The sequence below is a fragment of the Mandrillus leucophaeus genome, unplaced genomic scaffold (genome assembly GCF_000951045.1).
Source record: "Mandrillus leucophaeus isolate KB7577 unplaced genomic scaffold, Mleu.le_1.0 Scaffold202, whole genome shotgun sequence".
Lineage (NCBI taxonomy): Eukaryota > Metazoa > Chordata > Mammalia > Primates > Cercopithecidae > Mandrillus > Mandrillus leucophaeus.
In genome coordinates this window covers 3,556,082-3,580,276 of record NW_012102055.1, presented here as the reverse complement: position 1 = coordinate 3,580,276, position 24,195 = coordinate 3,556,082, and the positions used below count along the sequence as shown (strand labels likewise).

Genomic DNA, 24,195 nt, shown 5'->3' with positions numbered 1-24,195 from the left:
AACGCATTATCATGACTTAAAAGACCTCTGCGCTCCAGGCCTTGCTCACCTATGAGGTCTTGTTTCTGTCCCTGTTCCTCTACGTGCTCCCTCTCTCCCCAAGTCCAGTCCTACTGACCTGCGAGCAGATGTCGGAACGCCCCTCCTCTCACACCTCTCACACCTCTCACACCTTGTGACCCTCCTCTCTGCCCTAGTGTCACCTGGCCAACTCTTCCTACCGAACTCTGCTCCCTTGGGAGGCCACCGTTTCAGACCAAGGCCTGGGTCCAAGACCGTCTCTCTGCTGCAGGGGACTGTCAGCTGTGGCGTCCTCCACAGACCACCCCTAATGTATTTCCTGCTCAGTGATGGAGCCTCTAACTCATCCACCCTCAGGGAACATTCAAAAACAAGTTATTTCTAAGGCCCCTACAAATATTAAGCAATTATCAAAACTAACAAAGTAATTGAGATTTAACAAACCTAAAATACCGTCATTGAAAGATACTTTCCTAATGGGAATTTAAGGTTTTGTTTCCTAGAACCTCTAAAATTTCAATATGTTGGTGTCTGTACCCTAGGAGAGAATGAAAACGTCATCTGCGGAAGACAGACTCCCCTCAAAACAGGGCTTTCCCTCTTCCTTTCTCAGGCAGCCAGTGGGGAGCTCTACTCTTGATTTATTCCATGTTTTCTGAGATGAGGTTCTTTCACTCTGTTTTTAAAGGACCCAAATCAACAATGAACAACAAATTAAGAATTCTTAAAGTGCCTGGCTGAAAAACGGCAGAAAATCTGACAAACCTGAGACAGAAAATACTGCCTCTCTGGCTTTAGAGTTACTCAAATGATATCATATCAAAGGAAACAGGGTGTTTGTGGAACTGTTTGTTCCTTATGATCAAATCAATGAAACGCCAAATTGTCCACATATATGTCAGCTGGTACCCATCTGAGCCAGGACACTGCTTGGTAGGGAAAATGTCCTCCCTGGGACCACTAACCATGAGGTGCTGCTATGGACGTCCAGCCCCCAAAGATGCCTTTATTTGGTCTGTTTTGTGTAGCCACAAGAGCTTGGTCTCCTATAAAGTAAACCACGAAAGGCAAGATTAAATGGGTCCTGCTATGCAGTGTTATCGGCAAGCACTCTGTTTAAAGTCCTGGGTCTGTGATCTGCCAAGGCTTCTCAGAAAAGCCATACATGGTATGATTCTCCGCTTCCATCCTCATTCAAATGATGTTTTAATGGTCAATAAACAGTATGCTTTATAAATAAGCAGAAAGCAGGAGGCAGAGATGTTGGGAGAGATGTAAAGACTGAGAGATTTATTCTCCGCAAGAACGCCACCCAAAATCTAATTTTAGTCATTGGTTCCAAAGGAACTAGGAAAGGACCTTCAGGAGAGTAGATGGGGGTGGAAATTAACCACCTTTTCAAGGCAGCTGCAGATATTATGGGGTTTCTTCTTGAGCTTTCATTTTTCTTTATAACCTGGCCCTGTGGTTAGATCTGACCCTCTTAGGCCAGACTTTGGTGTATTCTCTGCTATTTCTCTGATCCCAGGAGTTGAAAGTGATTTTCAGGATGATGGAAAAGCTCTCTTCAATCCAAAATGTTTACAAAAGTAGTAAACGTTTTCTTTTACCATGTTCCTGCGTACTGTGACGGCGATGTTTTAATTAATCAAAGATGCCCCCTCACACACATAGGCTCAGAATTTCTGCTTTTGAATTTCCACTTTTGAATCATGTTGTTAGAATGCCAGAATCTACGTTAATGCAACTTACACCCGTTGCTCCTATTTTTTTTCCTGACCCAGCTTCTCTTCCACATCTTTCAAACATTTAGAGTTCTCCTCCCAGATGAAACAGCCCCAGCTCCTTCAGCTCTTCCTTCCCAGATCCTTCAGCAACATGACCACATGGTGCTCACTCTCTGGTTTGTCTCTGTCCCTTTAGAATGGGAGCCAGGAACTGGGCTGGGACCAACAAAGGCCTTTAGCATTTTACCACCATCCAAATGTCATGATCTCTATGACAAAGGTCGTATCTCTATGCAATCTTCATTACCCCTTACTACAAGGACAGGCTGCAACTGTTCAATAAGCATTAATTGGTGGCAATAAAATGCTCTGGTGGGGAAACATGACAGCTATCCAGTAAGCCAAACCCTACAACTGAGTTTATCAACGTGTAGGTTCAAGTAGCTTTAAAGTGAATTTGAATTCACTCTGTAAAACCCTGCTTAGATAACTCAAACAGCAGAGCTTCTGGGACCTCACTGCCCATACAGTTTAGGGAGCTGGCCAGGGTCTGCATCTGAGATGTAATGACTTCAAATCTAGAGGTTTAAACCATTGTGAATTATACTGGACCATCTGAATTGGTTTAGAACAAAGCAATCTGGCAGACCCTTTTCCAACTCTATATTCCAAGAGATGTGTTTTGAGCTTTTTTGTTTTCTACATTTTCTGATATATTATCATTTGAAGTAGATGACTGGGTCAGACTAGATGGATTCAGAACTTATTATAAAGGTCATGGAAGACAGAGTTTCAGCATTATAAAACTCACAAATAAGGATATCTCTTCTATATACAAAAATATTTTCCAGAGAGGATATATGTGAGCATTATTAGATATATAAAGCTATTAAATCATATGTCAAAAAATGACTACTCTGAGTGTGCCACCAGTAGACTGAAATTTAACTGAGAAATTACTTTGGCAGAATGTGATTCTGTCTTCCCAGAGTGCTGGGTGTGGTGACTTGGATACATGGACAACCACGTAGCTACTGGATAAATGGTATCTGCACCACCCACCATGCCTTTCTCCACCTCCCAAAGGTGGATACACCAGGTGTGGCTCCACACTTGGTCTCAGAACACTGTGGCCATTCTGAAACTGGACTCGCTTCTGACCCACACTCCCTTTTCCTGACGTCTCATTTCCAAGTACAATGTCGTCAATTGTAAACTGGATGGACAGGCTCCCACCTGGCCTCAGGAGCCTGTGTGGGCCAGTCAGAGAAGGCCTCTTGCAAGAGGCTTATTTGAAAAGAAGTGTAGATATGCACAGAGAGAGGTCAGACACACTGCATTTCTATGGACATCATCGTTATGCAGAAACATAGCAGAATCTGTTTGATAATAAAGTGGTTTGTTGAGATTTAGGATTTTATTATTATTTATCTTTAGAAAAAAGAGAAAATTTACAAGATGCAAAGGTCTCACACAATACATTATCACTGATGATTGCTCTCTTGACACTTCAACAAGGGCTCTGGCTTATGAATCAGCAATAAAAAGAACATGGACAGTGTGAGTGTGTTGGAGAACCCCTGCCATGGACACGCAGAATACACCACAGTGGACTTGATGACAAATGACGCTAGGCCAGCCTGTTTCAAAAGCAAGCCAAGATGTGGCAGAAACCAACACAGCCTTTCTGTGGGGGCACAAGTGCATGCCTTCTACCACGTGCGCACCCACCCCCCGAGCCACCGGCAGTGCCCACTGCCTCATTCCACACAGCAACAACAGAAAATGACAAAACGGTCCTTTGGTGTTTTTTGCAGAGCCATTCAGGTTCCCAACTTCTTATTTCTGTCTTCCTCTTCATGTTTCAGTTCCAAATTCTTAAAGTAGTGTAGGTGCTTAGCATCTTGAATTTTTCAGGGTCCAGTTCTGCCCAATGATAACACACTAAAAAGACCAAAGAAGACATGTTATTAAGAAGGATCCCAATATTTGCCTTCAGATTCTATTAGCATAAGCATGTAAGAGTAACAAAGTAGCTGAAGATATGTTTTCAAGCTCATACAGCAACACCAGCATCAGTGTATCACTTCACTGTAAAACCTGCCGTGTTGCCATGTATAAACCCCGATATCTTCTCCTCAAAGAGTCTCCAGTTCATTACAGCTCCATTCTTAGAGCAAAAGACACCAAGCCAAGTATCTGAAAACACTTCTAAATGGCTTTTGCATCAAAGAGAAGTCACCAGGCAAATTAGAAAATATTTTGAAGTAAATGAAAACACAACATATCATAATTTGTGATATTCACCTAAGGCAGGGCTTAGAGGGAAATTCACAGCATTAAATACTTATATTAGAAAAGAAAAAGGTTATCAAATCAATAATCTGGGTTTCTACCTTAAGAAATTAAAGAATAAAATCAAAGTAAACCCAAAACAAGCAGAGAAGGAAGAGAATAATAACGAGCAGAAACTGATGAAATTTCAAACAGAAAAAAGCGAGACAGAGAAAATAAAAATAAAAATATCAATAAAATAGATAAGTCTCTGGCCAGACTTACCCAGAAAAGACAGAAGACACGAATTATCAATATCAGGAATCAAAGAGGCAACGTCAGTACAGACATTACAGACATTAAAAAGATAAAAGGAATATATCATGAGAAACTTTAGACTCACAAATTAGACAACATAGATTAAATGAACAAATTCCTAGAAAAGAGATATAAAAGCATCATTTCCAAATCCTTTTAACAATGAGGGAGGTAGAGGGATGGGGAGCTTAAGGAAGTACAGGGACAGGGAATAAACTAAATGCTTAGTCTTGTGATATTTTAAATACCACTCAAAGGATGCCTGACTCTTTGGTACAGAAGTCCACGTGTCTCAGGTTTCCTTTTGTAATTCTGAGGCTACAACAAAAACCAGCTAATATTGCCGAGATCTGTGATGCACGCACTTGTCATCCAAGAGTTAAACTAAATCTAAAGCCTAACAGAGGAGTTTTTATTCCCTCAGATCTAGATTCTAGTTGGATGGACTTCAGTAAAAGCAAAAGATTTCAATAACAGTCGGTATGCCATGGCAGTGCCATTTCCATGGATGTGCTTCCTGATACACTCAGCGCAGGCCAAATTCTTAAGAAAGGGTTGTATCACAAGCAGATGCTTCCATAGACTAACAGCCCTCATTCCCCTCCGCAGCTGGATAGCGAAGTCCCTGAGCATGACATGGAACCACAGCCAGCCCACGCTCTGCAGCTCTGTCTGCCACCATGTCCCCAAGGCCTACCCTTGTACCCCCAAACCCACCTGTAAGAGTCCTGCACACCTTCCTAAGAGCTTTCTAAAAGACAACCAGTGGGTGGAGAACAGACAGCATCATTCCTGGGGACCATATTACTTTCAGTTTTTAGTTATTAGAAACAACTCATTTGTTATTATATTATGTGGATGATGTTAACCCAAATTAAGGACCTGGGGACTATTCATACTTCTTTCCCTACCTTCAATACCAATAACTGAAATTATGGAATTGTTCCCCACATTGACCTTTGAGAAACTTCATCTTCTTGGCACAGATTAAAATCTTTGTTTTTGAACTTAAGATGAGCTCTGGGATCCTGGATGAATGTATTTTTCTTTTACATTTACTTTAATTAAATATTCTACAATATTCTACATTTTTAATGCATTGTGATAATAAATTTAGTCTTCAAATATTTGATGTGCAGATGGAAATTATAAAGCTCACAGTAAAAGAATGACCTAGAGAAATGTTCAAGATATTCTGTTAAATGATAAAAGCAATTGCAACTTTGTAAAGTTAGAGAAACAGATGTAGAATTATCTGTTTAGAAAAACTGTTCCAAAGCATTATGTTAATAATAATTATCATAGAATGATAAGGTGGCAGATGATTTTTATTTTCTTCTTCGGGTATTTTGGCATTTTTGATACTTTCTATGAGTGAGCGTTAACTTTGTAATAAAAAAATGGCTTTCAAAAGAAATTTTATATGATAAAGATGATTTAGAAATTTCTATTCCCTACTAGAGAAACACAGAACTGGAAGGGATCCTGAGTTTTGGCCAATGGATTCTCAAAGGTTTTAGGTAAACTTCCTAGGCATAAGAACTTTAGAAAGCATCTAACCTGAAGGACAAACCATTAGGTATACCTTTAGAATTAAGTGTGCTACTACCAGGAACACGAATGGGCTGGCCTAATCATAAGATCAGTGTTAGTACCATGAGTGATTTGTAAACTACATACAAGAGATTTTTGGCCAGCAGTGGACACTGTTCCAACCGAAAGCCACTGCCCACTACAATACATGGATTGGTCAATAGACACTGCTCTCTATTTCTAGTCTCACTTGCTAAAAATGTCTCTTCCTATTTTCTTGAACTATAGAATAACCCAGGAGCCAGGGTGCTGGCCACCAACCGGGAGTAGCTGGAGACCATGCAGCTCACACAGCTGTAAGCATGAATGAAGAAGGTGGGAGTGAGCTATGTGTGAGGTCCATCTGCCAAATTAGAAGTGCTGAGCACAAGTCCTGTTCAAGCTAAACACATGGTTCTCCAGATAAGGGTGGACCACTGAGGCTTGAAATTCAGAAACCCTGGATAAGGGGTAATGTGCCTCCCTCTAAGAGCTACTGAAGGGATGATGTCTATTTCCAAATGCATGTACGTCACATGAGCTACTGAGGACAGACATGACCCGGGGACACCTGACAGGCAGTAATAAGAGGTGCCTGATAACTGAGCACCACAATTTCATAGTCTTATGAAAGAAGCTAGGGGAACTACCAGTTTCCTCCACCTGCTGTAGTTCTCTTTTACTGTCGTCAACCACCAAGGACAGTGAGGAACATCTCCAGTGAGGACAGCCCAGGACCAGAAGAAAGGAATCCCTTCACAGCCCATGTAAACACTAAATCCCTCAAAGACTTCCAACTGACCCACTTCTGGCTTCAGACCATTTAAGCAACCACAGGATGCAAGTGCTAGACTTAGAACACACACATGCCATAGATCTGTTCTCCAAATCACTGTTAAAAGAATCAAGACTTTTTTTACCTATTTATTTCAGGTCTTAGCTGGTAATCGCGTCTGAATTCATTTACCTAGAAAAGTAAGGCTGTTCTATGCAAAAACATGAGAGTTGCTGGGAAGTTATCAATGCAGGCTTCACTTGACCTCCTAGCACTGTTAGATTCCAGCAAGCTCCCTCCACTGAACTGTCAAAGCAGAGAATCTCTTCCTTTGCTTGAGAGCTGATGGTCCTGACTACACAGATGAGAACATGAAAAGAATCGTTCCTAATTATGAACAGAAAGCTTAATGCAACGCGATAAAACAAGCATGGGGAAAAATTCATGTCACCTGAAAGTGGTAGGAACAAACTCTGATAGCAATTGGCTTTTATTTTTTGGCTCTAACTTATTCTCCCATCTATTATTTCCCATGTATATTGTATGTGTGTGTGTGTGTGTGTGTATATATATGTGTGTATATATATATCTATCTATCTATCTCAAAGTCTTCTTCTTTTTTTTTTTTTTTTTTTGAGCCAGAGTCTCTCTTCATTGCCCAGGCTGGAGTGCAGTGGCGCCATCTCAGTTCACTGCAACCTCTACCTCCTGGGTTTGAGCAATTCTCCTGTCTCAGCCTCCTGAGTAGCTAGGATTACAGGTGTGCACAACCACACCTGGTTAATTTTTGTATTTTTCATAGAGATGGGGTTTCACCATGTTGGGCAGGCTGATCTTCAACTCCTGACCTCAGGTGATCCACCCACCTTGGCCTCCCAAAGTGCTGGGATAACAGGCATGAGCCACCACACCTGGCCAATGTCAGTCTTATAGTACAGAAAGTGGTTCAGATGATAGCGGTTCAAAATCATAACTTGATCCCTATAGGTTGGTGCTGTTTAGTTGAATTTTCTGCAATGATAGAACAGCAGCCACTAGCTGTATATAGCTAGTGAGCACTTGAAATATGGCTACTGTGACTGAGAATGTGAATTTTAAATTTTATTTAATTTTAATTTACATCTAAATAGCCACATGCAGCCAGTAGCTACTGTATTAGGGCACACTCTAAATTATTTGTAAGCCTAGTTCTGCACCTTAGCAATAGACAGAATCACTAATCATGGCCAGCTTCTTGCCAACTTATTTTCTAATAAATAATGGAGGTGGAAGCCTGTGCATAGAGAAAATCCAGTCCCACTACTGGTAAAGTAACATAACATGCCTACTCTGCATCAGTGAGGAAGCAAGCCAACCTCATGGATAGCAAAAATCCAGAATGACACTTAAGGTTGGAACAGTAATCTCCAGGTAAGAAGAAAAAGAATGGGGCAGACAAAAATATTTGAAGAGATATTACTTAAAATTTCCCAAATGTATTGAAAGGCATAAAGTTACAGATTCAAAGTCAGTGGACCCAAAAAGATCCCCAGAATCAGACTGGGGCTATGACACAGATGTTGGAATTACAAGACAGGGAACTTTTTAAAACTATGATTAATATGTTAAGGGCTCTAATGGAAAAGTAAACAACATGCAAGAACAGATGGGTAATGTAAGCAGAGAGATGGAAACTCCAAGAAAGAAACAAAGGGAAATAATAGAAATCAGAAACACTAACAGAAATGAAGAATGACTTTGGTGGGCTCATGAATAAATTGGACACAGCCAAGGAAGAATCAGTGAGCTCGAAGACAGTCATTACAAACTTTCCCAACCAAAAATAAAGAGGAAAAGAATGGGAAAAAAAAAACCAGACTATCCAAGACTGTGGAGCAATTGCAAAAGATGTGCCATGTATGTAACTGCAATACCAAAATAAGAAGAGAGAACAAAGAGGAAATTGTGGAAGAAGCTAGGGGTATTGAAGTATTAATGGCCGAGAACTTTCCAAACTTAATGACAGACATTAAATCACAGATCCAAGAAGCTCAGAAAATATCAAGCAAGAACCACACCTAGGCATGTCATATCCAAACTACAGAAAACCAAAGACAAAATTTTGAAGAAGCTGGGGGCTGGGGGGTGGGGTGAGGAGAACTCACCTTACCTACAGAGCAGTAAGAATGAGAATTACAGGGGACTTCTCATAAGAAACTGCGAACAAGGAGAGAGAGGAATAAAAATTTAAATATTGAAAATGTTTAAATATTTCTTTCTCTCTCATGCCTTGGAAACTCAAAGCTGCTCCTCTAGGGCTGTGAGGCTCCTAGGGCTCTTTCTGTTTTTAAAGAAAGGCAAAAAAAAAGAAAAAAAAACCAGTCTAGAAGTCTATACCAGCAAAATTATCCTTCAAAAACAAAGGAAAGGTCGGCCATGGGGGCTCACTCCTGTAATCCCAGCACTTTGGGAGGCTGAGGTGGGTGGATCACTTGAGGCCAGCAGTTCGAAAGCAACCTGGCCAACATGGCAAAACCCCATCTCTACAAAAAATACAAAACATTAGCCAGGCGTGGTGGTGCATGCTTTTAATCTCAGCTACTCAGGAGACTGAGGCACAAAAATCGCTTGAACCTGGGAGGTGGAGGATGCAGTGAGCAGGGATTGCACCACTGCACTCCCGCCTGGATGACAGAGTGAATGAGACTCCATCTCAAAAAAAAAAAAACTATTTAAGGTAATGACAGTGACAATGTATTGAGTGAGTATCACATATGTTAAGTGAAATGAATGATAGCAATGTCACTGGGAATAAGTACACTGTTGTTATAAGGTGCCTGTTACAGGTGAAGTGGTAGAGTGTCATTCAAGGTGGACTTAGACTAGCTAAAAATGTATACTGTAAACTCCAGGGCAACCACTAAAAAAAAAAAAAAATTGGTTTAAGTTAAAAAAAGATAAAAACACTACCCAGAGACACAGCTAGTTTTATACCATGAAATACCAGCACACGGACGTGAGAATGTGGTATGAATGCGGATACAGGGAAGGAAAGTGAAGCTCGGAGAATGAAAGGAGTCCTACCTTATATGGCGAAAAGAACAGTGAAAAGGGATTGAATACCTTTCAACAGAAACACATACACACACACTCTCTCTCTCTCATACACACACACACACACACACTCAGCTGCTCTAGCTCATTAGGAAGAAGTGTGTTCAGCAAGGACGTATCTTACTATTCAGACAAAGGTCACACTGAAAAAGCAAACACATGGCAGCTTCCAAAACACTTTCTTGTGTGGTTTCAAGTGTGTTGCCATTTGAACACAGAAATGTGGGGTGCTGGTCAGGAGCATGCTCCTCTTGCACCCTAATTACAGCAGCTAAGTCAATACTCAAATGGGGCAATCCTTGACCCTGCAATCAAATCAGAAACCACATTCTTTTAGTGAGAGATGGCCCTAGCGCCTTTAGTGGTGGCCAGAAAGGAGAAATAATAGAGCTGCATCCTCATAGAAAACCTCGAATCCTCCCAGCAAGGTGAGAGAGCCTGAAGGATTGAGACAGAGGACAAAAACACAAGTTAATTTTAGCAGTTTCATGTCCATTTGGTAAAATAAGAAGCAACATTTGCAATGTGATAGAGAAATGTCAATGCCCTGGATATGTCAATATCCTCTGAACCATGAAGGGTTTTGAATCATTTTCAAAGAAAAATATGCCCAAGATCATGCAGTTTCTCATTCAATTTTCTTTTGCCTTTTCTTTCTCTCTCGTGCCTTGGAAACTCAAAGCCGCTCCCCTTAGGGCCTGCCAGATTCCCTAGAGATCTTTCTGTTTTTAAAGAAAAGCAAATGAAAAGTGCTGCTCCCTTCATAGTCAGGGGGTTGCTGTTGTTCTGGGGACCAAAACAAATGCCAGGGTCACCTTCTATCTGTCACTATTTAATCCAGCTCTCATAGATATCTGAATATTTGGTGGTGATTTTGTGGCCTACTGGGATGACAAATTTCATCAGAAGGGACAACAAAACCCATGGGCAACAAAAAACCCCAAATACATCATTGGAATACCAGTTGTCACTTGGTTCTGGTCCCATTTAGGGTCTTCAAATCCAGGAATATGGCTAAATTCTCGGAAGCAGGAGCACCCAGCCCCGCTCTGGTCCTCTGCTAGTTGTGGGCAGCTCTGAAAGACTCCTCCCTGCCTGGACATCTGTCCATGCCTGACACTGTCACTGCTGACTCTGATGTAAAGAAGTACAACTGGATGCCTATGGTAAACTGTCAATAAATGGTTTTCCTTGTGCATTTTGTCCAAAACACAGACAGTACCATATACATTGGTATAAACAAAACGTGGCCTCTGTCTTTTCATGGGCCGATCTAAACTTGTTCATGAGCCTCCATGCGCTGAGTAGCAATAGGGGGGTTCCTGAGCATACAGAGACTCCATCTCACCTTAATGTCAACAGTACTCTGGGTCCACAGTGTCCTCCATGGTAGGGTGGCTGGTGCGGCTCGGCACCTGGGCCCTGGCACTGCACCACCGAGGGACGGCGGGCTACTTGAAGTTTGGTGTCTCTTGCTCAGGGACCCAGGGCCCTCTCTGGCTGACTTGGCCTCGTCTCAGTTCTCACCAGCACGTTTCACTTAGTCTCAGGTCTCATTAATGACAGACCCCTGCAAGTCTCATCCAGGAGGCCAGTGGAGGTCACAGCTGAGACCTGGAGGGACTGTCAGGGCTATGAAAAGCTGAGACCATGACCCCCAACCTCCTGATGAAGCTGCCCCCTCATGGCCTCTGCAGCAGGCTCACCTCACCACTTCTATCCAGGACCCACAGTCAGCCACAGACCCAACAAAGCTTTCCTCCACACCCTCCACCAGGCAGAGGTGTGGAGCCTTCCCCACCCCACAGCGACGCTGGGCAGCACTCTCACAGGCCCCGAGGCCTGACGGTGTCTTGCCACCTCACTGAGTTGCAGCTGCCTCCTGGAGCCCTGGAGCCACCTGCACTGCTCTCCCTCCAGAATCCCCTTCACGGCTTCCAGGTTTCCTGCAACCCAACCCCCATTCCTCCACTCCAAGGATCCCAGCCTGGAGCACAGCCAGAACATGCCAGGGGCCTCCAGCTTCTCCTCCATCTGTCCCTCTGCTGCTTCTCACTGAGTCTCCTAACCTGAAGGCTGAGGCCAGCCAGGAACTTCCCTCCATCGCCCTCTTCCTCCCCTTTTGCCTGCCTCTTCCCAAGTTCATGGCATGGTTGCAGTGAATTTGACTTACAGGGAAGGAAGGGGAAGGAAAAACACAACTGCCTGCTCCTTTCCAAACACTGTCCGTGGGGTCTGCTCCCCCTGCTGCCTCCCCTCTATGGCTGGCCCTGTTTGGCTGATTCACAATAGCACCACTGACCCCAAGTTCTATCCTACCCAATCTGCACTACCCTGAGAAGGAAATAAGTTTTTAAAATGTCATTAATGTGAGAGAAGCAAGAAGTAGATACCTACGAGTCCATGAGAATTTCCCTCATAAACTTAGATGTTGGGGGAAAATGTGCAATGTTCACGCCCTTCTCCTGCCCTTCTTTTTATGTGCTCAGTTTTCCTTCTATGAGCATGTTCTCCTCTACGTTCTGTGACACACGCAGTCACTGTCCCCTCCTCTGCCCATGAGACCCTCGGGTGTTTTTCTTGCCCACAGAATTAGCAAAATTACTCCCAGGCTACCCAGGGTCCATAGAACACTAACATCCATGGTGTATTCCCTACAGGAATTACTCTGAGGCCAAATCTAATGCAAATAGAAGTCTTTAAGTTGTTATGTTTTACAAGAATTTTAAAAGTAACAAAACCCTATACCCCTTCAGAGATTAAACCAAAGATTTTCAAAGCGCTGATCAGATATAAAGCAAAAATCAAGACATTAAATTTATAAAATGTATTAAGTTAATAATACAACCCAGGAAGGAATCGGTTAGGTGGTATTCGAATTCTTTAAGCTGTTTTAAAAATACAAACCTCCAAGGCACCTGTGAATTTGCGCGCGTGTGTGTGTGTGTGTGTGTGTGTGAGCGCCAGTGTGTTTAGCTTGGTAATCTGGGTTTGGTTGCTGGGAGACAGCGGCTCGTATGTTTCTCCCTCTCCCATTCATTAAGCTCATGATGGGAGTCTAAACATTCTAGTTGTTTGTTTGTTTTGTTTTGTTTGTTTGTTTCTGAGACAGAGTCTTGCTCTGTCATCAGGCTGGAGTGCAGTGGCGCAATCTCGGCTCACTGAAACCTCCACCTCTCAGGTTCAAGCGATTCTCCTGCCTCAGCCTCCTGAGTAGCTGGGACTACAGGCGTGTGCCACCATGCCCAGCTAATTTGTGTGTGTGTGTGTATTTTTTGTAGAGACAGTGTTTCATCATATTAGCCGTCTCATCATATTAGCCAGATAGTCTCAATCTCCTGACCTCGTGATCCGCCCGCCTTGGCCTCCCAAAGTGCTGAGATTACAGGCGTGAGCCACCATGCTCAGCCCAAGTTGTTTTGAACCTGTTGTTAAGGTCCCAATTCACTGCATGAAAGGCACAGTCTTCAACAGAACTGGAAGGAGAGACATGGGCCATGCCTGAGCATTAAGGCTGAGAAGCTGCCCTGAGCCCCAGGAGTGGAAACTGGAGTGCCCAATCTGTTTTGCTTCTGGACCAAGTAACTACTAAAACTTGGCCTAACCAATGTCAATCCCTGCACCTTTCATTCAAGGGACAGGAGCAGTGCAGGGATGCTCCCTCCGTCACGCTCCGCTGTGAGCCAGGGAAGCCTGAGAAAACACAGAGACATGGCGCGGAGGGAACGCGCCTGCTCCCGCCCTGCCAGGGCTGCTGGGGCCAGTTCCAGGCACCATGACTTCCACCTGCCTGCCTTCCACAAAGCACTGCTGAGGGAGATGAGTTTTCCTCCAATGGGAGAAAAACCATAGAACTTATTCACTGTCACCCAAAAGTCAGCAGGATGGAGATAAGACCTCGATGAGTTTCTGAATTACTGCTCGACCCACTTAACTAGCACAACTGAAAAAGTATCTTAAAGGGCCACTCTGTGCTCTGTCTTCACTTAGCACATTTCACCTCTTTGGATTAAGGATTTCTGGACAGATTATAAATCAGAAGCACTAGCAATATTTGTGATGCCAAAACTGACCACTAACTTCAAGCAAATTATCATGAAGTTTTGGAGGGGCGGGAGTGGAAGTTTTATGTGACGTCTCTTCCCTCTGAAGCATGCTTCAGTATCCCATGCATACATACATGAGATACATAAGCCAAGGCTGGTCACCACAGTGCTGTTGTCTCCCTGCACAACACTGGCAGGAAAACACAGTGATGAGGGAACAGTCAAGAGGACAACAGGACTCGCTGGCCAGCCCCTCCCCTAAAACCATCTATGAACCAACAATCCACCCTTCCCAAGCTCTCCATTCTGTTCCTCTCGTCTGTGTATCTATTTGGGAGCCGGTGCCACTGTGCCCAACTATTACTAACGAATCTTTTTAAACATTTTTTTTAAGAGACAGGGTCTCACTCTGTCGCCCAGGCTGGAGTACAGTGCTTCAATCATGGCTCACTGCAGCCTCCAACTCCCGAACTCAAGCAATCCTCCCACCTCAGCTTCCTGATTAGCTAAGATAACAGGCAAGTGCCACCATGCTCAGCTAATTTTTTTTTTTTTTTTTTTGTAGAGATGGGGGTCTCACCATGTTGCCCAGGCTGGTCTCAAACTCTTGGGCTCAAGTGATCCTCTCGCTTCAGCCTCCCAAAGCGCTAGGATTACAGGCGTGAGCCACCACACCTGGCCTAATATATCTCACTTCCTGGTATTGTGGATCCTAAAAGCCGTTTCATAGGTACACTTCTGACTCTTGCTCTCTTTCAGAAGAGAAAGAGAAGGCTGAAGACTACCTTCTGGATGTTCTTCTCTCACAATTTGGTGTCTCCTGGGTGAATCCTGTCTCCTAACTTGGTTTTAACCACAGTCCGTGAGCTGAAGGCTCCAAATGTATGTCTGAGACCTGGCTCCCCAGCTCTAAAGCCATAGACTCGGCAGACCACTGGCATCACCAGTGGCTGCCAACAGGCACCTTAAACACAACACACCCAAAATAGGTGCCATCAGCAACCCCCGTCTTCCTCCCTCATCCTTCTGGATGTCTCCTCTTCCAATCTAATCAATCTCCAAGTTGAAATGATTCTATTTTGTTTACATCATTCAATCCCACTCTTTCCCCTCTGCTCCTAGTACAATTTCTTCCCTGGACTTGTGCAATCACTTCCTAATAGGCCTATCTGCTTCCAGCCTCACTCCCCAAAGCTGCTAGAGTGCTCTTTATAAACTCTGTGTTTGATGATGTCACTTGTATACTGAAAACCTTTCAGAGGTCCCTCCCACCCCAGGATAAAATCCAAATTCCTCAGGGTTGCATACCAGACCCTATCCAATCCAGACCCCCTATTTCTCTAACTTCAGATATACTCCCTGCCCTCCCACTCCACTTGGCACTGAACACTCCCACCATTCTGCAATTCCTCCATTCCCAAACTCTCCTATCCTTGCCCCCCAACCCCCAGACAGCATTTGCACTGCTCTTCTCTTGGCTCAGGCAGCCCTCCCCTGCCCTTGCCCCTCATCTCCCTCCCCACTGCCACTTGTCCTTCCAGGTCCTGTCCCAGGCCTCTGAGGGGCCTCCCCTGACCTCCCATCTCCACCCCACACCGGTTCACACTCCTGCCACATGCACCGTGCTGCAGTGTAACTGTTCCTATGCTTCTCCCAGAGCCTGTGACCTCCCTATGACAGGTCCTGGGTCCCTCAAATCTGTGCCCAGTATTTGGTCCAGTGCCTGGCAAAATAAACAGTTTCCCTGGGGGAAGAAACTAGGCACAGTGCCATCAGATGGCTGCATCACATTTTCAAGGCCTCTGATGTTCAGGCAGGGAGGTGGACTCTGTGCTACAGTGAGCCACAGTGATAAGAATAAAGTGCCATTTTCGGAAAAGTAAACCGGCAGTACCACACAGGCACTGTGAAGGATTTTGGAACACAGGGCAGGTGGTGATGAGAGGAGGCCACTGAGATGGCAGTGCCCTTTGCTGGGGCGGCTAAGAGCAGGAAGGCAGATGCGGGAGCACAGGTGGACTCTGTGCATCTGTGTCTGGATTCTGCATCCACAAGGGCTCTGCACAGGCAATCACAGCAGCAGCTGTGGACTGGCACAGGCATCCAGGGAAGGTGGCACAAACAGGTTCCACCCCCAGGTGGGCACCCCAGGCCTGTGAGTATGCCACCCTCCTGCATCTCAATGAATAAAATACAATCTTATTTGCTAACTGATATGGTTTGGCTGTCCCCACCCAAATCTCATCTGGAATTGTAGCTCCCATAATTCCCATGTGGAAACACACACGTGGAAATTATGGGAGCTACAATTCAAGATGAGGGACCTGGTGGGCGGTAACTGAATCATGGGGGCAGTTTCCCCCATACTATTCTCTTGGTAGTGAACGAGTCTCACAAGAGCTGATGGTTTTATAAGGGGAAACCCCTTTCACTTGATTCTTTTTTTTTTTTTTTTTTTTTGAGATGGAGTCTTGCTCTGTCACCATGTAAGAATTGCCTTTTGCCTTCAACCATGATTGTGAAGCCTCCTCAGCTACATGGAACTGTGAATTCATTAAATCTCTTTATCTTTATAAATTAGCCAGTCTCAGGTATGTCTTTATCAGCAGCGTGAAAATGGACTAACACACTAACTTTTGTCTCCATCCTAGAAGGCAGCGGATTTAAGGAAGCTATGGATGAACGCCTGTGAAATGAATGAATTCGACCTCAGCAGCTATTCCCTCTTATTCATTGCTGCTTCCCCAAAATGTGGGAAGACGAAGCCAAGCAGGGATGCTCCTACCTGAATTCTGCCTCCTGAGCTACGGCTCCCGTTCAGAGGACACGTCACCCTCCGCCCCGCTGCTGGCACTGCGGTCTTCTTTTCGGGGAGTGTTTCTTTCCTTGCTTGATTCAGAAGGTCCCTTAGCTCTGGTCTTTTCTTTTCTCTGCTGCTGTTTTTCAAGCTTTGACAGCTGATTAAATAAAAATAAAAAAGAATATTTTACAAACATAAACACATGCCTGTGAATCCCACACACCAGTGACTTCTCAGGTGGGAACCATTGAAAAGGGTTTTTCTGACAACCTGGCAGAACACACTGGTTCAGATATACCAAATTATACACGGAATGTTTCTCCAACAGGCACCCGAGTCACTGAAACAAATCATTAGTAATAGCAGTAATCACTCTCAGACTTTTCCCCGACCATAGTTCAACCTGGCACACAGTATAAGGGAGTGGCCGTGCCACAGCCTTCTTCAACAGCCTTAGAAGAGCTCCATACATGAAGGCTCTTCATCTCTTACTTTTGTCTTTGATAGTTTTCTTCTCATCAAGTTATCTTCTACTTGTTGTTTTCTTTTTTCTTTTCTTTTTTTTTTTTTTTTGTTAAAACAGGGTCTCACTCTGTTGCCCAGGCTGAAGTACAGTGGTGCAATCATGGTTCACTGCAGACTCAACCTCCTGGGTTCAAGTGATCCTCCCACCTCAACCTCCCAAGTATCTGGGACTACAGTGCATGCCAATTTTTCTGTAGAGATGGGGTTTCACCATGTTGCCCAGGCTGTTCTTGAACTCCTGGGCTCAAGCAATCCACCCATCTCGGCCTCCCAAAATGTTGTGATTACAGGTGTGAGCCACGACACCACACCACTTGTTTTCTAAAGAATGTTCAAAACACGTCAGTCTTTGCTGAAGATTACAGAGAAGGCTATGAAACAAAGTGCATTAAGCACACTGAATACCATCTCAGTTTTCAGTTGGTTTGAGACTGAAGCCACACTCGCCTGCAGCCGAGGCACTGAGTGCTCCCAGCAGGCTGTGTGGTGGCGACACTCAGGGACGCTGGCCACCGGAGCCTTCTCAGGCTCCCACCAGGCCAGCAGGGGACACGCCCCTGATGTCTCACTCAAATGGAACCTGGGCCCACTTCTTCCCTGAATAGTTCTTCAAAGAAAACATCAGCTGGATGGCTGAAAGAAGCTTCCATCATCTAACACTGAGCAGCAGCCTGGCCACTCCAGGAAAGCCTGCTGAGAAACCCAGCAGAGAAGACTGGCCAAGTTTTGAGCCACGGGATTTTCTTAGACCAAAAAACAAAGAGACAGCAATACCCAGTTTTATCTCCCTCCCAGACCAAGTCTGTGAACTTTTTCTAGTTTACATAAAAAGAAGGAAACTTATTGAAGGGCTGACTTCTCCCTGCTGGTCCCTGCCCCACATCCAAGACACAAAGACGAGTCACTTCCCCCAATCTGCCAGATCATTTCTTCCACTATGAACAGACTTTGAGTTAACCCTTTGAGACATGAACAACCAACCAGTAGCTCTCAATTGGGTCCAGGAAATCAAATTTATTAATAATTGACTTACAGTAGTGGTCCCCAACCTTTTTGGCACCAGGGACCGGTTTCATAGAACACAATTTTTCCATAAGATGGGGGGACAGAAGAGGAGATGGTTTCAGGATGAAACTGTTCCATCTCAGAGCATCAGGCATTAGTGAGATTCTCATAAAAAGCGTGCAACCTAGATCCCTCACATGCACAGTTCACAATGGGGTTCTCACTCCTTTGAGAATCCAATGCCACTGCTGATCTGACAGGAGGCGGAGCTCAGGCGGTAAGGCTCACTCAGAGGCTGCTCACCTCCTGCTGTGCAGACTGGTTCCTAACAGGCCATGGAAATTAGTACCGGTCCCTGGCCTGGGGGTTCGGGATCCCTGGCTTATTCTTTCCTACTCCCCATATACATGAAAAGCTGTAGAATACAGCTAAGTTTGGTTAATATGCTAATTAGATTTTGTGAATGAGGACATCACTTCACCTTTGACTCAGCAACTATCCTCCCAGAAAACTCCCCTGGATAAATTTCCACTTGTGTGCATAGTGGGGGCTTCTAACAACAAGCACTGTAGTGTCGTTTGTATTTGCAAAAACCTAGAAACAACCCAAATGTTCATCAACATTAGGAGGACAGATACATGTAATGTGGTCTGGCAATACTGTACAGCAGATCTACATATATCAAAATAGCCAAGTCTTGGCCAGGGGCGGTGGCTCATGCCTGTAATAGCAGCACTTTGGGAGGCCAAGGTGGGCGACTGCTTGAGCTCAGGAGTTTGAGACCAGCCTGGGCAACACAGAGAGACCCTGTCTCTACAAAAACAAAACAAACAAAAAAAAGAGTTAGCCAGGTGTGGTGGCATATGCCTGTAGTCCCAGCTACTGCGAGGCTGAGATGGGAGGACTGCTTGAGCCCAGGGGGTTGAGGCAGCAGTAAGCTGTGATCGCGCCACTGCACTCCAACCTGGGTGACAGAGGAAGACTGTCTCAAAAAAAAAATTTTTTTAATTAAAAAAAAAATAGGGAAATCTTGAAAATCATGTTATACAAAACAAATTTAGCTTCAGAAGGCTATATACAGTAGGATTCCACTGACACAAAATAATACTCTATATTGCTAGTGAGCTCATGCAAATACACTATGGCCTAGAAGAATACACGCCAACTTTAACACACTAGTAAACATGGAGGGGAAAGAGGAGAATGGGATCTTAGTGGAATGAATATATACAGGCTTCAACTGTAACTGTCAACTTTATAAGAACAAAACCAGATCTAGAGCAGAGTTACTAATTAGTGCAGTCCACAAAATGCATGTGACACCTGGACCAGCAACAGTAAGATGTTCGTGTCAGAATGTAAATCAACACACAGCTTCCTTCATCAGCAAAGTATTGTGAGAGATTTCTTCTCAACTATGAGCTCCGTGGTGTAGCTGACTTCATTCTGGCACAAAATGAAGGTTGCAGTGAGCCGAGATCACGCCACGGCACTCCAGCCTGGGTGACAGCGAGTGTGCATACACATGTACACATGTATATAATTATACTCAAGAACAGGTCCAAGTTAGATACTGAGAAAGTACAATTCTAGTTTTAAAAAGTAAGATGCCCTCTCAGTTTTGTTCTTTGTTTCACCATGGCCTGGTAACAAACAGTTCATGCAGCAGCACTTTAAGTAGGAATGAATGATCTGGAGAAAAGATGACAAAAAGCTAGCATTTTTAAAATCTGGGAAATGGCCACACAGAGCTGCTTATTATCTAGTTCTCTGTAGTATTATTTTTCCATGGACAAATATTTTTCTCTTTACTATTCTGCCACAGGTTAGGAGGAATTTCCTGCATCTAAAATAACAGACTTCTTTCCTTTTGTCTCTCTTCTGTTGTTAAAATGCTCTTTCTTTGATGAAATGATAAGGACAGTATGCAGGACTCCTTCTGTCTCATTCCCTTTCTTGCAAACTGATTTTGGATTTTGCAATGTGGATATATACCTATTACTACTAAGCTGTATACTTAAAATGGTTAAGATGGTAAGTTTTATGTGTATTTTACTATAATTTTAAAAATTAAGCAATTTTGGAAATCATGAAGTCAGCAATCCATGCTAGACTCCCCAATTTCTTTTTGTTTTCTATATTCCTGATTCATAAAATCCAAATATCTGGGAATCGGTGTTCTGCAGTAACTTGTGGTAAGCTGCCTTCTGCTGCCAGCAATTGACATTTTATATTCGCATCCATGTGTTCATACTTGCATGTCATACGTGTGTGTAGATGCATACACTGATACACACATATATAAATACTCACGAACAAGTCCAAGTTAGATGCTGAGAAAGCATAATTTTTAAAAAGCAAGATGCCCTCTCAGTTTTGTTTCTCATCTTCAGAGATAAAAAAGAAAAAAAAAAAAACGTAAAATGTGAATATCAACAGTCACAAAACTAAATAAACCTCCCTCCTGCTAAGATGTAATCTCGTGCAAGGGCCTTTTTGTGAGCCAGCCTGTTCTTCACTTTGTACTCTTTTATGTTATTGAGAACGAGATCCGGAGAGGATGATGGGGACTAACCCCAATTAGCACAGCCTTCTGGAGGTTTCTCAGCTCCTCGTGGTGTCATTCGATGCTGTGCTGAGGCAGAGGCACAGACACCACAGATGCAGAAACGTCCATCTGACCTTCCCCTCCAACCCCGCCCCCTCCCGCCGACTGCCAGCTTTTAAATCACATGTGATAACTATTTAAATGACAGGCACAGCCCACATTTCTGCCAGCGATGTAATGCTGACTCTCTTACAGTATTTATCTTAAAACAACCCAACCACATATGGCTCCATGCCACAAATTCAAGTTCTCTGTGAGAACATTGTGAACTAACCTAATAAATTTAAGCCTTTTCTGGAAAAACTTGGAATCCAATGCAGCCAAAATGTGGAATTTACATCTCAAGGCAAGAAAGCAGCTGGATTTTTTTTTTTTAAGGAAACAGATGAGAAAAAAGAAGAAGAAAAGAAACTGGTACTGCATATGGGTTTCAAGCAAAATGTCAACAGCTTTCAAATTAAGAGGAGATACATGTCAAGGAGAATATAAACCACTACAGGTCTGTGAACATACGATCTACAAACACTGAAATAGAGTACTTCTGGGTTTTTGTTTGTTTGCTTGTTTTCAATCAACTGGTAAGAAGGCCCACATTGTAAGGGACAGACTGTCCAAACCATGCTGGCTTTATCGCCTTAGAGAGAAACCCAGCCTTCTGAAAGCAGCCCTGGACACACACACACCACCGGGGGCCAGGTGATGGTCCTGTGGTCAGCCTGCACCTCTCACAGTGAAGCTTGGGAACACGGGTGCCAAAAGAGGGGGGATTGGAATATGCAGATCCAGACTCGCCCAACTCATGATTAAATCCACCGAAAACATCAGGGATTTTCCTTTTAATGAAGATGCCCAAGCTCTAATTGCACAATCTAAGAATGAACCAGCTGAACATTAATCTTATAATGCCCGATTTCAGGGCCTGCAAACTTAAATGCCTTGAGAGACCAGCCAGGAAGCAAAATGAGTTAAGTGGCCAAGAGTAAGACAACAGGGCAGAGTGGAGCCTGAGGCCACACTGCAGAGGACAAGCTCCACCTAAGGCCTAAGGCCACACTGCAGAGGACAAGCGCCACCTAAGGTAATTTGCACTTTCTTTTCAAACATGTATCTGGAACATAATGTTCATAGGGTGCATGTGTGTCACCTATTAGGGATTCCCACTTAGCATTTCCACCTATGTGACCTTGTTTGCTCTTAACAACCTGATAGCAGTTGAATGATCATCAATGTCCCACAGAGAAGCCACCACCAGTTGCCTACACTGCAGCTACTCATAACTCATACTCCCAGCCCCTTCCTCCCTCCCTGCTGGCAGGAGCCTCCTACTTCAGAGGTGGCAATGTCTGGTTCTCCTGTTACATGGCATGTGACACAAACCATAGCCAAGAGGACCTGAGGGGACTGCAGAGGGTCTTCAGAAAAAGGCTTCCCTCCCTAATAAACACAGGTGCGAGGAAACACTGCCTTCTTTCCAATCCTTGGCCACAGTCCGGGGAGGAAACGGAGCTTCGGAATGGTGCAGCTCTCAAAACGAGGAGGGGACATCCAGAGGTGCACAGAAGTCTCTGGAGAGCCCTGGCAGGGTTGAGCCTGCTGAACCAGCTTTCCCATTAGGGGAGGCAACCAGGTTCCTTACTGTTTAAGCCACCCTCATGTTATAAGCCACCCTCATGTAGGTTTGTGGCACTTGCAGTTGAAAGTAGAATCTTTCACCACATGCCCATGGACATAAACAAGACAGCGATGCCCAGCAAGGTCATGTGACTTAAGGTTTTGCAGCCTGCTAGTGGCTGAGGGGGACCACACCCAGGCCTCTAGATGCCAAACCCCGCATTCTTCCCAGGGAGCAACATGACCTCTCTTGCTTAATCTATTAACTTCACTTAGCAGGTAACTTTTGGGCACTGACTATATCTATTCTAGGTGCCAATGACACAACAGAAAACCAAGCAGAGCCCTCCCTTCCTGAGGCTGACTGTCCACTGGAAAAATAATTGGCAATCCCCACTCACATGAAGCCAGGCCTGCTCTAAGCACTTGATGTGGATTAGGGGTAAAGCAGAGGAACCTGGGGGTGCTTCAAGCCCCCACCATTCTGCCCGGAGCACACAACAAGGCAAGCTGTTGCCCTCTGCAGCTACATACTTGTCTTCATGGGTAGAAAGCACACAGGGACCTCAGGGCCATCTCCATTTGCCAAATTAAAGAGAAACTGGTCCTAACCTTGGTCCAGCTCCTCGGTGGTTTAGCAACAAGCTGCTGCTGGACTGTTTGTCCATCCTTTTCTGTCCTGATGGCTGAAGAAGTCAGAGGATCAAATACAATTACTGGCAACAGTTTAACTCAACCAGTAACAAGGCTGGCTAAGAGCAGAGTATGGAAGCCTCAGAAGTGACATGAGCCTAGTGTTGGCTCTCTGATGTCCCTGGCACTTGGCCTTAGGAAAGGGCCCTGTGTGCCTGCAGTGGCAGTGGGAGAAGCAGATCAGGGCAAGGGAGTGGAGTCTGACCGACCCGGGCCCACCTGCTGACCCAAGGCAGCCCAGGGCAGGGGAAGCCCTGGAAATGGGACATGGACTCTCAGGACCAAGCCCTCAGGTGATGGCCTAGGAATGCAGTCAGCATCCGTACATCCTAGAGGCGCTACTGGATGGCCAAAGTATGGGGGGAGGGGGTCTCCAGGGCAGGCAAGCCCCAACTTTGGGGAGGGCCAACAAAAGTCATGCTGGGAGTGGGAGTCCGGTCCTAGTTGGGGGTGAGAAGGCAGGGGCACTCCAGGGACTGGCATCACCCGGGTGTTTACTTCTCACTCCCAGGCATACTGTGGCAGATGGCACATGGCAGGGCAGTGTGTCTGAGCAGAAAACAACACACAGAGATGACTGAAGACAAAGATGTCAGGGCCACACAGGCAAAGGCAGAAGAACAGAGGCCCAGGTGAGAGTGGGGCAACAGGAGGGAAGGGCCGAGTGAAGGGCACCCTGGGCAGAACTGAAGCATTCTTGTCAGGAGTGGCAGGGGAGTCAAGGCAACACCGGTGAAAATCATCATCAAAGACTTGGGACAGGACAGGCACGGCAAGGCAGCAGGGCAGGCTGGAGCAGAGGCATGTGGCAGGAGCCCGAGCCCCCCATTAACTGAGATGGACACAGTGATGTGGCTCGTGTGCTGTGGCACATGCAGGCCACAGAAGAATGACTGAAGAAATGAATGGACAGGACAGGTTTTGTTTGCAAGATCAGGCCAGGCGATAGCCTCAGAGGGTACAGAGGCTCAAGCTTTTATGCCAGTTGAGTAGGAAAACTGAACAGCTCTTCACCAGCACTCAGCTGGCATGGGTGTTGGCAATGGCAGGTGAGGGGCCTGCCTTTGGGGTTGGGGTATCTGTCTCTTAAGCAGGCAGCAGGCCACTGGGAAGAGAAAAACAGAGGC

General features: G+C 44.8%; 1 protein-coding gene across 1 annotated transcript in view; it reads right to left on the bottom strand.

Moving 5' to 3' along the window:
- Positions 1-3,128: 3,128 nt before the first annotated feature.
- The window catches only part of DTD1 (D-tyrosyl-tRNA deacylase 1), a 180,064-nt gene continuing 158,997 nt past the window's right edge, over positions 3,129-24,195 (bottom strand). The window contains exons 6-7 of the mRNA XM_011979536.1: positions 16,612-16,783; positions 3,129-3,692 (exon numbers count right to left, since the gene is read on the bottom strand). Coding sequence (XP_011834926.1) covers positions 16,631-16,783 — 153 coding nt within the window. The 3' untranslated portion in view covers positions 3,129-3,692; positions 16,612-16,630. The remainder of the gene's footprint in view (positions 3,693-16,611; positions 16,784-24,195) is intronic.